At 40.7% G+C, this 15474-nt stretch overlaps 1 protein-coding gene across 16 annotated transcripts in view; it reads left to right on the top strand.

The window, feature by feature from the left end:
- The window catches only part of Nrg1 (neuregulin 1), a 190157-nt gene extending 177525 nt beyond the window's left edge, over window positions 1-12632 (top strand). For 12 of the 16 annotated variants that reach the window (XM_051169380.1, XM_051169378.1, XM_051169377.1 and 9 more), the window contains 5 exons: window positions 2892-2994; window positions 4437-4563; window positions 6807-6937; window positions 7756-7962; window positions 10502-12632. In XM_051169380.1, coding sequence (XP_051025337.1) covers window positions 2892-2994; window positions 4437-4563; window positions 6807-6937; window positions 7756-7962; window positions 10502-11156 — 1223 coding nt within the window. In that variant the 3' untranslated portion in view covers window positions 11157-12632. Of the gene's footprint in view, window positions 1-2891; window positions 2995-4436; window positions 4564-6806; window positions 6938-7755; window positions 7963-10003; window positions 10146-10501 lie in introns of all 16 variants that reach the window. The other 4 variants (XM_051169384.1, XM_051169383.1, XM_051169382.1 and 1 more) reach the window with 1 other exon arrangement.
- Window positions 12633-15474: the final 2842 nt, after the last annotated feature.

Here is a 15474-nt window from a genome sequence, read left to right as displayed (position 1 = left end):
CAAGGCTTCATGGGGTGGAAGGCAAGTCCATTACATCCTAAAATAACTCCTGACCTCAAGGGTCATTTAAAAACAAGAGAGCAAGAACGACTCTGTCTTTTCTCCTGGACACATCACAATGAAAATGTGTTTGATGTGACTCACCACAGTCCATCCAGCCAAATCAGAGAGATTTGGAGCATTTGCATTCATGGAGACAGGCCAGACCTTTGGGCTGATTTTTAGTACTAGCTCTGAGTTGCTCTTGCCCTGTGGATACAATCATACCTGGGGGAAAAAAATAGTAATTAAAAATAAACTAAATGAGAAGAGCATTAGGCTAAAGGAATGTGCCCCTTATCAAAGGCTTATTTTCTTTAAATATTTACATTTAAAAATCTAAGAAGAAAACCTGATGCAGCAAAATCATGGGAAAAAAAATCAAGAAGAAATTTAGGTGAGAAATTGGTAGCTAGTACTGACATGAACACAGAATGTAATCCTGTGCTTGTGCTCCCTGCCTTAAGTGGGCTCCCTTTAGCTGCTTTGTTCTTCATTTCAGTGTCTCTAGTTCCTGAAATAACTGTTTTACTGACAAGCAGTAAGATAAAGAGATCAGCAGATGCTGGAGGTTCACATTTTCAACTCAGCCTGTTCCTTCCTAAGCAACAACAACCGAAAGAAAACTTGTTACAGAAATCCTTAAGAGTTCCGGGGAGGGGGGAGGAACGGGCAACCCACGATGACCCCAAGGTTCATTCAGTCTTTCTGTGTGCTCCCATTTTTTTTTTTTTTTAAGTTTGCAGAAACTATTTCCTAGCTGTTTCCAAGAGTAGGGTTGTTAGGGTGTTGGTGAAAAGCTGCAACCAAGGGCTTTCCTTTTCCTCTCATCTATTTGCGAAACCAAAGCCAGGGTGTCATATGTTCTGGGCAAACATCCTCCCTCTGAGCTGCACCCATGCCAAGCCATACCAGTTTTAAAGAAAGAAGTCCATTAGACAAAAGAGGGAGTGCAGAACCTGCCGTTTCTTGATGGCAATATCAGTGCTCCATGTTGTAGCAGTGAGGCAAGACTGTGCTTCTTAGAATAAACATACTAAAACTATCTAGGACAGCAGAGAGGGAGGCTACAGGGCCATTGGCTCACAGGTAACACCTCACACAAGTGACTCCCCTGCCTTTGTCTGGGGGTGAGTTATAGACACAAGCAATGAACATGGAAGCCCTCTCACTCGTGTCATTGTTAGACTTCTGCAGTGCACACACACACACACACACACACACACACACACACACAAACTTTATGTCTCCTGCATACTGTGGCACCGCAATGCACCAACTGCTTCGCTTCCTAACCATGGCTTCCATGTCACAGCTAGCCCCAGGTTAGGAGTTATGCTGTATGGGACCCCCCACTTCCCACTTTGTACCCATGTTTTCCTCCCCACCCCACCCCCAAGCATCTCCTTCATCTGGTTTTCTATTTCTTTTCTTTTCTTTCTTTTTTTTTTTTTTTTCTCCCTTAATATCAGGCATGCTGTGCCAGGGACTCCAGATGGCCCTCTAACTTTTAACCTTGTTTTTCCTTTGTTCTTGACTCTCTTGCTCTTGGTCATTCTTTCAGTCTGTCTGTCCCCTTGGTTTGTTTTTCCTTTTCACCACCTCCAACCCTTTCTGTTTGTTTTTATATAATCTCTTCAGTGTTGTGGTCTTTTTACCACTGACTTCCATATTCCTCTTAATGATCAGTGCTCTATTAATTTGATTTGACAATGTTCTTGACCTGTCAACTGGGACTTGTTTTCCGTGGACTCGGCTTGTAGGAAATGTTTTCTTTCGTGATAAGATCCTCTATTTGATAGAAATTAAAATTCGCTTATTCATTTTTAAGATAACTTCCTGTGACCTGCCCTCTCTCAATGAAAAGAAAGTATAGCTTCTGAGGTTGAAGACATAATGGAGATAAGTTTTATGGATTTCTTGTTGGTGCCCAGATAAGACCATTCCATTTGTGCAATGTTCCCCAGTTCTTGCCCAGCTTATAAAATTTAATGGCAAACAAACCATGTACAACGTGCATTGGGTGAACATGTAAAGATCTTCCAATAGATACAATTAGATTATTGGAAGGTCAGCTGCTATGCGCTCAGCCTCCCCCATAATGCTGCAAATTCTGTTAACAACCTGACTCCCCATTGTACAAAACCAAGCCATCCCCCAACGATACTAACTTTTAACTAGAAAAAAAAAAAAATGTCGCAAATTACAGACTTACTGCATCTCAAAGAATAACACTATTTTCTTCTATTTCATTTACTCTAAACTGTGGGGCTATTGCCTCCTACTAACTACAAGCCAAGTTCATGTTTGCAAATAGCTTTGAATTAAATTTTGTTAAGTGTTGAAGTGTCTCTTTGTAAAGACCACTGGATATGAAGTGATAACATAAAACTTAAGGGAGCTGGACAGAGGATTGGAATGGAGGAAAGTAGAATTGAGGGTCTCCCTGGTGCCAGTCTTAGCTCTTTTTGATCAGTATTGATTCCTGTTGTCTTTGCAAGAGATTTTAAAAAATAATATATTTAATAAAAAGAATAATATGGATACCGTTTTAATCAGTTATTTTGTAATGAATGTCTATGATTTGTCAGTTTAATACCATATATATAATTATAGCTTGTCATTAGAGGAATCAAAATATTTTTACTTTTAGTTGTCCTAGCTAGCTTGTTACTTATGCTCAAAGTACCACACAGAACATTGTTGTATTTAGACATGTATATGCGTAAAGAATTATCAAGTGTTGATTGTCTTGCAGACAAAGATAATGTCATGAAGCATGCCAAGTGTTCAGTTGTAAGTCTAGGGGATAGTAGATGACTTTGGTGACATTTGCTCTCACCCCTTTCCAGAAGCGGAGGAACTCTACCAGAAGAGAGTGCTCACAATTACTGGCATCTGTATCGCCCTGCTGGTGGTCGGCATCATGTGTGTGGTGGCCTACTGCAAAACCAAGTAAACCTTCCTCTCCACTCTGTCCATTCCCCTTAGTGTGGAAGTAGCTTAGGCAGGCTGGGCTCTGCACATCAGGTCCTATGCCCATGGCTTGGGGTGGGGGTGGGGGGAAGGAGCTTAGGGACCTAATTTCTTATGGTCTCCACTGAGTAATATACTTTGTGGACCTTTGCCTATTTGTATGAAACTAAACAAACTTCCCAGTGACCAGGGCTCTGTACATGGATAAAGACTTGGAGGGGCACAGGCTTGGATAGGACCAGACTTCCATATGGGTACTAACTACCCTGTAAGTGGGTAAATACCAAAGGTATAACGCAATATGTCTGATAGGCCCAGAAACTTAAGAAATAAAAGAATCACTTTTTGACAGTTAATGTGATTAGGTTTTCATTCTATTAGGCTTCCAATATGTATGCTCTATAAATGTGCAGCGTATAAAGGAATTTTTGTGGAAGGAGAATCAAGCCAAATTTTCTTGTTAAAAAGTTAAAAGAGAAAATCGTAGAGACATGTAGTCATTATTCTCAGCCTTTCACAGGTGTCCATGTTAGCACACACAATGGCTGACTGGTGACTGACTTCCTTCACATTCCTCTCCACATAGGATTTTTCAAGTCTAAATATAATGTTCAATTGATAGAGTTTTGTTTGTTTTGTTTCGTTTTTGCCTGATGACATAATGTTTTCTGGTCAGAACTGGTCAGAGGGATGAACTGATCTGAAAGCTACACTAGAGAACAGAGGTAACATGCATTTTTGCCACAAAACCTACCACGTGAATTTGTTTGCCCAGTCTCGGAGTGACAGAGGCAAGCTCTCAGGGAATTGGCACCGTAAGACTTATTAGATTTAAATATGAATATTCATTGCCTCTTCTACAAAAAGCATCACGTGTTGAATCGTGTTACAATTGTGCCACAATGTAATGGCAAAATATGCCCAAAGTTGTACCAATATGCAGGCAATATGCACACACACTAACTATGTAAAATGTACAAATAAAAAGCTAAGTTAATTCTCTTAAGAAATCCACAGGAAAATTTATTCATGGAACCGGCCATATCAATCTCATAGTACGATGTACATAAAACCAAGTCTATGACTTAGACAAAGATATAATGACCAAGAATATTGAGAGTTTAGGCAAATTCCAACATATTTGTCTTTTTTTTTCTTTTTTAAAAAAATTATTCTTCAATATAATTGCTATGTTTCTATAAGAATCCCACCTACATAATAAAGCCTACTTTCTAAAATGTGTGATACTACTGGTATCAAGATAGACCAACACAAACCTCCATCCCCTGATCGCCACCAACTGACTGCCTCAAATTGTTCCTGTTAGTGTTAGTAGAATAAAGATTTGGCTGGGGGCGGGGAGCGAGGGGGACAGGAAATAAGTAATAGGCACAGACATGTGCCCCTTTTGTCGTATACAGGAAACAGCGGCAAAAGCTTCATGACCGGCTGCGGCAGAGTCTTCGGTCCGAACGGAACAACATGGTGAACATAGCCAATGGGCCGCACCATCCCAACCCACCACCAGAGAATGTGCAACTGGTGAATGTAGGTTGACTGGCCCGCTGAGAAAGCCAAGCATCTGCTGGCTGTTCGGGCACCCTGACGTTGGTGTCTTGCCTTCTGCCACTTACCCCAGTGGCTTCCAGGGACCCCATGATTCTGACCAGAGAAAACCATGAAAGCAATTTCAAAATGGATCTGGTTATTGCATTAGCATATTTTTCCTTACACTGTGTCAGTTAAGATTTTGGGATAATGCTGGTTTATTCAACAGGGAGACCATAGCAAGAAGAGAAGACAGCATAAATAATAAAATAAGAAAACCGGAATCTTAAAGAATACTTATTTTTAGTCACTTGGAAATGAAGGCCACTTCAGTATGTGACTGACTCATAGCAAACTGAATGAAGGGCTTTGAAGTATTTTTCTTAGGGGCCCTTCATGGTGTGTATGGTTTTCTGATTCCGATTTCCAATGGAAGAATGTGGGGCACAAAAAGGTGGGAAACATCTTACATATGCCTTAAGGAGCAACGCTAGGAGACAGTAAAACTTGCTTCTTCCCTGGCTCCTTCTGTGTGATGCCATGCCCTCTAGGTGAAGTGCACCCTTAATTATTCAAGCATTGTATTTTTACTGTACTGTGCACTTAGCTCCTAAGTTTGACTAGATAGCCTGCTCCCTAATGCGGTTTGCATGTCATCATTGGGATCCTTAATAGTAAGAGATTGTGGCCAGAGCTCTTTCCCAACCTCCTGGATTCTGAAGTGTTGCTCTTCATTTTCCAGCACAATCCCTATTCTTCCTTTAGAATGTGGAGTTTTCTCAGTAGACAAAGCTTAAAGTTTGTAATACCATTTCCCATCTGTTAAGAGAAGGTCTGTCTTGGGTGAGAAGATGACTCACAGACTCAAGTCTGGAGCTGATGAATACTACCATACCCCCAAGTCTCATGACTTTTGGCAGAGTGTTGGAACAAAGGGCTAATAGGAAGCTTTTGTTTTCTTCCCAGTAAGGGGGTTTATTAGGGTGCTCTCCAAGGCCAATAAAGGCTCTCACTACCAACATTAACTATAATATGTAATACTTTACATATAAAATAATGCATATCTTATATATAATGTAGCATATTGTATAAAATGTGGTCTATATTATCATATGCAGTATAATACATAGCAGCAACCAGATCATGACTGTTTAGATTATAATCATAGTACAAATAGCTCCCTTCAACCTTATTTCTTAATTATAACAGGCCTAAAAATAATACGTACTTTACTAAAATAATCTGCATAAAACATTAGCCCAGCACACTTAGTGAGTGCATAGTTGTTATGTAGTACGCTCATGAGATCCACTGGGTACGAGCTGCCTCCAGAAGGCATGAAAAGAACGGGTACCAGAGTGGCAGCCGCTCACTGTGTAGCCATTACCGTGTAACAGTTGCCCCCAGGGAAATCTAGAAGGGAAAGTGTTTCCATGAACAGAAAGGTCCACTCTGCAAAGATCAAGTTGTACATTTAGGGCATTCCCTGAAGATCAGGTTCTCTCAAGTCCACATCTCAGAAAACTCTAAAGGACCCTACTACATTCATCAAGTACCTCCTTGTATTCCTTCTCTCCTGGCTTACCTGATTTCACGCAGATTTATGGAAATACAAACAGCACCTACAACAGTTTTAAAACTCAGCCTCTCACTGTTATCAGGCAGTAATAGCTACTGTGTTATGGTGATGAAAATAAGGTGGATTCACTAAATATAAAACCATGGAACTAGTATGTGCTTTGTGCAGACCTTGAAAATACTGTTAGGTCCCTCAAATATCACTCAGCAAGTTAAAATCTCCAGTAATATCAGTAAGGCCAGCCTAAACACTATGAACTTCAAAGAGAAGGATCCAAAAAATAAAAGTTCCCATTTTTCTAGTGACATGAAATTTGAAATAAACCAGACTATGTGTACATTGTCTTCCTCAGATATCACTTACTCTTCTTGGCCTGGAAAAGTGGAGACAAAAATAATACTGGATCGAGTATTTGTGACATTTCTGTTCTCTGTTGGAAATAAGAGGAATGAAGTTGAGGTTTTAGGACCTGTCTCGTATAATCAGAAAGGAATTTATTCAGTCGTCATGTCTAACCTCAAAGCTGGAGTGGCCAGAAAGGGTTTGCCTTGCCATCTCCCAGATGACTGGCAGAAAGGAGCTTGGGCATATGTATAAGGACCAATTAGTGGTATTTGTGTTTTGACTTATATGAACCTTCAAATTGTGTCTCTTGTTTCTCCAGCAATACGTATCTAAAAATGTCATCTCCAGTGAGCATATCGTTGAAAGAGAAGCGGAGACATCCTTTTCCACCAGTCATTACACGTCCACTGCTCATCACTCCACGACTGTCACCCAAACTCCTAGTCACAGGTATAAGGGGAGAAAAAAAAATTTCCTAAGAATAACTTCTTTTGTTCATTACCTTTTCCTACCAATTCCTAACAAACAGCCAAGAAGAGAGCTAAACACAATCAAATGTACTGACTTTGAATATTAACAAATTTTGGATATAAACTGGTTTATGAAGGGTTTTTTTTGTTTGTTTGGTGTGTGTGTGTGTGTGTGTGTGTGTGTGTGTTTTACCTTGGAAGCCTAAGCCTAATTAAAAACCATTAAAACGATAAGTACTACGTTATGGGCTTGCTGTTCCTTAGTCTAGAAATTGTTTTGGTCTGTGCTCAGCTGCTCACTGAGTTGCTACTTGCTGGGGTGGTGGTGGGGAATCTATCTAGAGTCTCTGTACTACTTAGAAGGTTGTTTCTACAGCTTAGACTGCTGTGGGAAATGCTCCTGGAAATGCCTACATAGGTGAACGTTCCATTCTTGGATTCCCTGGTGATCTCATACTAGCTGTACTCAACTCTACCAAGCACAGCACCTGGCTTTCAGGCTCAATGCACACAGCAATGCCTTTGTTTAGCCCAGGCACAGTGAAGCCATGCTAATACTTACTACATGGTGGCATTAGATACAAATTTATGGATTGAATAAAGAAATGAATAAACTATGTGTTCACAAATCCTACAGGAATCAAGGTTCTCTTTACAGTAGAGATCGTTGTATCGATTCTGGGTTCCTAATGTATCGATAACTTAAAGTATTTGCCAGAATCACTTTTGTTCTTTGCCATTTTCTCATATAATTAAGACAGTCTAACTCCCTGCCTCTTTCATTTCCCCTCTACCCAGCTGGAGTAACGGGCACACAGAAAGCATCATTTCAGAAAGCCACTCTGTAATCATGATGTCATCAGTAGAAAACAGTAGGCACAGCAGCCCAGCTGGGGGCCCACGAGGACGTCTACATGGCCTGGGAGGCCCTCGCGAATGTAACAGCTTCCTCAGGCATGCCAGAGAAACCCCTGACTCGTACCGAGACTCTCCTCATAGCGAAAGGTAAAACTGAAGGGCAAAGCTATCATGGAGGAGAACCTCACTGAGTGAGAGAATCCCATGAGCACCTGCGGTCTCACCTAAGGAAATCCATCCTTATGTCAGGGGTGTCTTCTGTTCCCTGATGCTCCTAGTTGATGAAAGCATCCTCTTATTTTGCTGAACTCTTTTCTCCTGAGCTTCTCCCATCATCCCAGTGGCTGACAGGCAACCAACTCCTAAAGAGCAGGAGTTATGTGATATGGAAGGTACAACCGACTTGGAGTTCTCAGACCTGACCATAGATCCAGACTCACTGGGGTCTTACTTTCCTCAGGTGGAACATTTTCAGGACCCTCATGTAATTCTGATGGGCCAGTTGTCCCTACTCTACCTCAATGCTTGACCTGCCCTCGTGTTCTCATGCACTACTTGCCCTACTTCTAGCTTCAGTTAAGTCAAGGGCTGTGTCATTGCTGATGGTCCTTAAGGGGACACCGCCTTGTATTCTACCACACTGTATCCCTTTTTATGAAATCTCAAGACATGATGGATAAATAAAGGTCTTGTGCAACGAGCCTGTCAGATCTTAGAGGTGATTTTCAAAGCAGATACTACCTCCAATATTACCACTTATTTCAGAATTTTTACACTTACGTTGGGGGAAAATCTAGTTTGGGTTGGAGAAGTAATGGCAAACACAAACTAAGGAGTGGAAGAAAGTAAGCTTGAAGAGGTATTGAATAGGAGTACTGAACTTGGATACTCTCTTTATCCGTTTTCACCTATGCTAGGTGAAAGTCATGGCCCGCTGCATCTTCAGCCTATCCGCAAGCTGTTTTACCTGTTGGTTTTCCAACCCAGTTTATTTTCTTATTGTTATCTCAGTCTAATCTCTTTCCATTGATAAAGGGTCGATGTGATGCCAAAACCATATAGATTTTTGCTGTTACATGGGTGGAAAGTATAGCAAAGATCCCATCCGGGCCTTTCCCCTTGTCCCCAAAGAAGTTTCAGAAGAGGATAGAATTTATGAAGTTAATATTCTCTTTATAATATATCTGTGGAAGCATATGGTCTAAAAATGGCTTAGACCATTAATCCCACATAATATTTTTTGCATATTGAAGTCAGCTCCCTTAAAACATGTAGAGAAGGTAGGGGGAAGTTTCTCCTCCTTGCCATTGTTTGTCTTTGATGGTTCTGTCTGTCAAAGTAGGCATCACCCAGATGCTACCTAGAATTACAAAACAATCTTGGACTGAAAGATGAAGGGGTCGTAGGGTCGGGGTGGGGGATGAATCATTTGTATGTGTTGGCTGAACTGTGCCTAGAACTTCTCAGAGTGTCTAATTTAGGTGCCCTCAAAAGATGTCTGCAGACTTGGGCTGCAAATGTTTCAAATCCTGAGACACTTTTTCCAATTTTAAACACAGGTGGGTCTCACTTCCATATCACCATGAATCATGGAAGAGTGGGAGACTTACTAGGCTTCCTCTTCCTGTTAGCTTGAGTTCAGAGAGCAGTATCCTGTGTCATCACAGGTCACATCAAATTAGACTGTGAATGTCAGTGTAAGGAAGAGTCACTCAGCGCTGTACACTGCCAGCATCGTTATCAAAAGCTGAGGAATGTGGCACAGATTCAGCCCAGAGGACCAGCCTTCCTGTTCTAGGGAAGGCACAGTGCTGCAAAACAGACACACAGTGTCTGGACTATAATGGTGGCATTTCCAAACATGGTATGGCATGAGCTACCATGGTACACCCAACCCTTATGTATGCAAGCTACAGAAGAAACTCAAAAGCTGATGCAGTTTCGGGATTTGGATGAGAGAGAGATGGGAGATTGGAATTAGTATCCACTGTGGTGACATGAAACCCAATTGTGGTTCCTCCCAGGCTTGCCTTTGGATTGCTGTACCCTGAAATGGACAGTTGCAAATTGAATGTTAACAAGTAGCATTTCGTGAAAGTTTCAACTTACAAGCACACAAATGTATTACTCTGTTACCAGGAATAAATCTTTAAGTTGCTATGCTCTTTTTTTTTTTTTTTTTCATAAGACATAACCTTATAGCTGAGCTAAGGAGAAACAAGGCTTACAGATCCAAATGCATGCAGATCCAGCTGTCAGCAACTCATCTTAGATCCTCTTCCATTCCCCATTTGGGCTTCATTCTCTAAGACCCCTTGGCCTTTAGGAAGGTATAGTATTTAAGAATACTTCTTTCCCTTCTCAGTCCCCAAGTCTTGGTCTCTATAAGCTGAGAGGTTCTTGGGAGCCCCTTTTCTTGACTCCCATACTTTTATTTAAATCCGCAACGAGACAGAAACTCTCAAAAGCTTTAATGAGCTAGATGATTTAGCCAACTGTTGCATGATTCCTCCAAGGAAACTCTTGGCTTTATAATGATAGGCTCCAAGGGTGCTGAACTTCCTAGTGTATCCAATGGTGACTGTTCTCTCACTATGTCCCATGGTGAACTCTGTCCCCTGCCCCTCCCCGTCCCACACTCCTCTTATTCCACCACACTCATGTGGGGTCTTCTGTGCTCACACAGGTATGTATCAGCCATGACCACCCCGGCTCGTATGTCACCTGTAGATTTCCACACGCCAAGCTCCCCTAAATCGCCCCCTTCGGAAATGTCTCCACCCGTGTCCAGCATGACGGTGTCCATGCCCTCCATGGCAGTCAGCCCCTTTGTGGAAGAAGAGAGGCCTCTGCTTCTTGTGACGCCACCAAGGCTACGGGAGAAGAAGTATGACCACCATCCCCAGCAACTCAACTCCTTTCATCACAACCCTGCCCATCAGAGTGCCAGTCTACCCCCTAGCCCTTTGAGGATAGTGGAGGATGAGGAGTATGAAACGACCCAGGAGTATGAGCCAGTTCACGAGCCTGTTAAGAAACTCACCAACAGCCGGCGGGCCAAAAGAACCAAGCCCAATGGCCACATTGCCAATAGGTTGGAAATGGAGAACAACACAAGTTCTGTGAGCAGTAACTCAGAGAGTGAAACAGAAGATGAAAGAGTCGGTGAAGACACACCATTCCTGGGCATACAGAACCCCCTGGCAGCCAGTCTTGAGGTGGCCCCTGCCTTCCGTCTGGCTGATAGCAGGACTAACCCAGCAGGCCGCTTCTCCACACAGGAAGAATTACAGGCCAGGCTGTCTAGTGTAATCGCTAACCAAGACCCTATTGCTGTATAAAACCTAAATAAACACATAGATTCACCTGTAAAACTTTATTTTATATAATAAAGTATTTCACCTTAAATTAAACAATTTATTTTATTTTAGCAGTTCTGCAAATAGAAAACAGGAAGAAAAAAACTTTTATAAATTAAATATATGTATGTAAAAATGTGTTATGTGCCATATGTAGCAATTTTTTACAGTATTTCAAAAATGAGAAAGATATCAATGGTGCCTTTATGTTATGTTATGTCGAAAGCAAGTTTTATACAGTTACAGTGATTGCGTTTCCACAGTATTTCAGCAAAACCTCCCATATATTCAGTTTTTGCTGGCTTCTTGTGCATTGCATTATGATGTTGACTGGATGTGTGATTTGCAAGGCTAGCAGCTGTCCCTCTCTTTGCTTCCAGTAGCACCCAACCTGGACTGTCTTGAAATGGCACACCCATCCAAATACTCTTCTACTTTGTATGAAGTTTTCTTTGCTTTCCCAATATGAAATGAGTTCTCTCTACTCTGTCAGCCAAAGGTTTGCTTCATTGGGCTCTGAGATAATAGTAGACCCAACAGCATGCTACTATTACATATAGCAGGAAACTGCACTAAGTAATGTTAAATATTAGGAAGAAAGTAATACTGCGACTTTTAAAACAAACTATATTATTAATCAGAAGACAGCTTGTTCTTGCTAAAGGGAGCTACCATTGACTATAATTTTAACTTTTTAATTATTGTTGTTCTTGACAAGAGTAATAGTTTTGAGTACAGCTTAGAAGTGGTTCTGGCTTGCTATCAGGACAAATCTATCAACTTAGAAAGGACTCAATTTCATGTTCTCTCTGGGGGGAATGATCCAGAAGCTCATCTGTTGGCCAATCAACCACAGCTGCTAAAGGTGCAATCATTTCTGAAATATTTTTTTAAACTGACTGGTTGTACCTTCTTCTTGACTCCAGAAGAGGCACATTGTGTCATGAAACCTCAGCCCCAAGAGTACCCTCAGCCATCTGTCCAAACCACTTGTAGAGTGCAATGTCCCTGTGGTACATGGCAGTGACTTGGCCATTGCAGGAAAGTATTCCACTGGTAGAGTGTTTAGAAGGAGTGAGGGTGTAGAAGTCACAAGGGGAAAGCAGCTATCTTACCCCATTGGCATCTTAATGTTCAGTTGGCTACTCCTTTGTCCTTATGTTTCTCTTGTGTTCAACATTGCCTTGAGTAAGTCATAACTATGCATGAAGATTTTGGGGTGGGGAGGAATGGCCAATGTGCATGTGATTTGTGGTTAGCAAGAACTTTCCACAGTGATGCCTCACTAGGGAATGTCAATAGCGTTGGGAAGATTGCACCTTTTCTTGCAGAAGTGACCCCCACCTGTGGACTGATCTCCCTCCATAAATAGCCTGTATCTTCCATGTCTCCTCTCTAAGTAATTTTTCCCATACTGTCTCAAAAGCAGGACGAAGACTGGTTTAAATTTTGTATGTTCCCTTGTAACTGTAAAGCCAATGAATGCTAATAGTTAATATATGAGCAATTGCTAATACAGGGGAGAAAAAGAAATGTGGGCAAAAAATAACCCCTCAGAACCCTCTGTATTCTCTGCCTGTTATCTGTCAATCAAGGCCAGAGCTTCCTAAATTTCTAAGTAGGCTCTTAGGAGTTACATAGCAAAATGGAAAACAGTTGGACAGGGGATTGATAAAGTTGAGGGCAATTATTGTTTCTTGTTCCCAGTAGAATCATATCTATTTTCTTTACCATGTCTTTGTTATAAGTCAAAGGAAGTAATAACACACAAGTAGGTCTTAGAAGAGCACTGTAGGCTGGCCACAAGTCCAATTGTTACACTCCATGTTTCTAAGAGATGCTTTCCTGTAGGCTCTTGGAGTTACTCTTTAGTATTTGATGTCTCACATTTCTCGCCATTGCTCAAAGGACAGTTTCTCTGTGATCCTAGTGTTGTCCTCCTTTGCTTTTTAGCCATTATGGAGGAGCCCCTGCTGGTGAAAGCTTTGCACTGGCTTCGCAGTGCTGCAGAGAGTGGTCAGTTCACCACAGGGAGGAAAACTCAGCAAGCTTGAAGATGTTCTCTCAGCTGCTTAACGTTGATATGGAAGGCCCTGACTCACCTATCATTCAATAACTGATATCTTAAAACTCAGTTCTAGATTTGTTCATCACCAAGATATTGAGAAAGTCTCTTTTGAAAAATAGACTCCCAGTAAGAACAATTTTTTTAAAGGCAGCATAAATTTTCAAATTGAAAATATATGTAATTTTTTTCTTATATGCTTTATCTGGCAATCCACACTTATCATATTAGTTGATAAAGCCTTTTCCCCAAGAGAACAAAGCTTTCATTGAGGAGAAGAGTCACTTGGCTGCTCAGGGTAACCTGTTGTAGCCTCTAGATTTATGTTTTATAGATGTCTCTACAATGTTTCACTGCCAGGCCTCTCTCAACTGTCCTGTTTATGAATCCAGGCAGAGCTGTAGCAATGCAAAGGAATGCACACCTGTGGTCCTGGCACATGTAAAGATGCCTTGCATTTTAAGGGAGCACAAATTACTCAGAATGTAATAACAAATGTGTTTCCTGGGTCTGAAATCAAAACTACTGAGAGTTAGACAGCAGGGTATAGTAGATACCAAACTCCTTTTTAACTTACTCAAGATTCTTTTTGTTGTTGTTGTTCATTTTTCCCCTCCTTTCATCCCCCTGCCCTTAAGAGTGCCTGGTGGACAGCCCTCTGCTCTCTACAAAATGGTCCTCCATGTAAGAGAGAATGTATCTCAAGCAGCAATATGCCATCTCTTTCTTGTTTCTGTGTGATTGTCAATATAGGTAGAGTCTTTCCAGGGTAACTTTCTCTGAATCTATTTCTCTTTTGGCCTGATGTTGAAGGTACACGGCTCCTAGTAGTGAATAAGGAAGACCTGGCCTTCCCTTTCAGTCCTGCCTGCATCTCAGCAGCTGCAGAGATTTTTATCCACTAAGATCCCTGAAACACTATGGAGAAATGCAGACAAAAGGAAATGGCCATACATCACAATTTCTATTATATATTCTTTTGTAAATACACATTGTATAGTACTTGGACATTTTCTTAAGTCATACTGTCTTTATGAGTTAATGTTAGGTTTTACTCTCTAAACTTACTGTATAACATTGTAAATAACATGTCCTTTATTATTTATATTTAAGCATCTAACATAGAGAATTGTTTTCATATAAGTTTAAGACAAATGTTTAAAATATATGTTTTTTTCTTTGCTTTAAAATTATGTACCTTTTCTTTGTTTTTCACTTTTAAGAATAATTTATTGTTCAGGAGAAAGAATATATATGTAATTGAAACTATTTGAAGAATGCACATTTGAAGGCCATGAGGTACTGATAAACTAAAGAATTTATTATCTCAAATACTAAGCAATAAGTAATTGTGATTTATTTAAAGTTTTGTTCATTTCCCAAGAAAGTCATACTGCAATAAAAATGCTACTCTGTGGAGAGATGGGTGTGTTGCTCAGCACACTAACATCGCAGTCTGTTTGAGTAGCACTTTTCATCTTGCCATGACAGCTATGCTATCTAGGACTGTGCTTCATGGACCCCATGATCATGTTGTCTCTGTTGCTCTTGCCACATTGCCCATCCTTGAGTCTTCTTCCTCCTGACTCTGTTTACCGCTTCACTCCTTGCTGTAGGAAACACATAATCAAGCAATAGGATGTCCCATTCCATAGCCTCCAAACCTTCATTCACAAAGACATCAGAGGGAAACATGGCATAATTTTCTGGATCCTGATGGTTGATATATTCTGTGTTGACATCAAGAAACTTACTCAGATTAATGGCAATGACTATGTGCCAATACTATGCAATCATAAAAGAGTGGAAAAAGCTACCATGGTTCCAATGGTCTAATGACCACAGTAGCCTCAAAGACATCTATGCTAAACTTCCCTATAATGTCTTTAAATTTATATCCCATCATGCACATCATTTTATAAGAAGGCTAGGGAGCAATGACTTTACTCTCATCACTCTCTCAATAAAACAAATCAAACTGATGCCCAAAAGTACTGCTCAGGGAGGGGCCTATGCACGAAATATTCCTCACATTCTAAGACTCATCATAGAATGAAGATAGTGCTTTTTTATTAAATTAATCTTATGAAGCCATATTTTAATGAATAGATATTTTGTGTGTAATTTTCTATGTATTTAAACCATTCTACTCATTATCTCAGATAGAGATGGAGAGCATTTGAAGATTGTGTAATAAGTCCGCCTGCTTTAGAGTTTGAGCATATCCTGAGATTT

This window comes from Acomys russatus, chromosome 27 (genome assembly GCF_903995435.1).
Source record: "Acomys russatus chromosome 27, mAcoRus1.1, whole genome shotgun sequence".
In the NCBI taxonomy this organism is placed as follows: Eukaryota; Metazoa; Chordata; class Mammalia; order Rodentia; family Muridae; genus Acomys; species Acomys russatus.
Note: the sequence above shows the minus strand (reverse complement) of the source record. Positions and strands in the feature narration are given on the sequence as shown.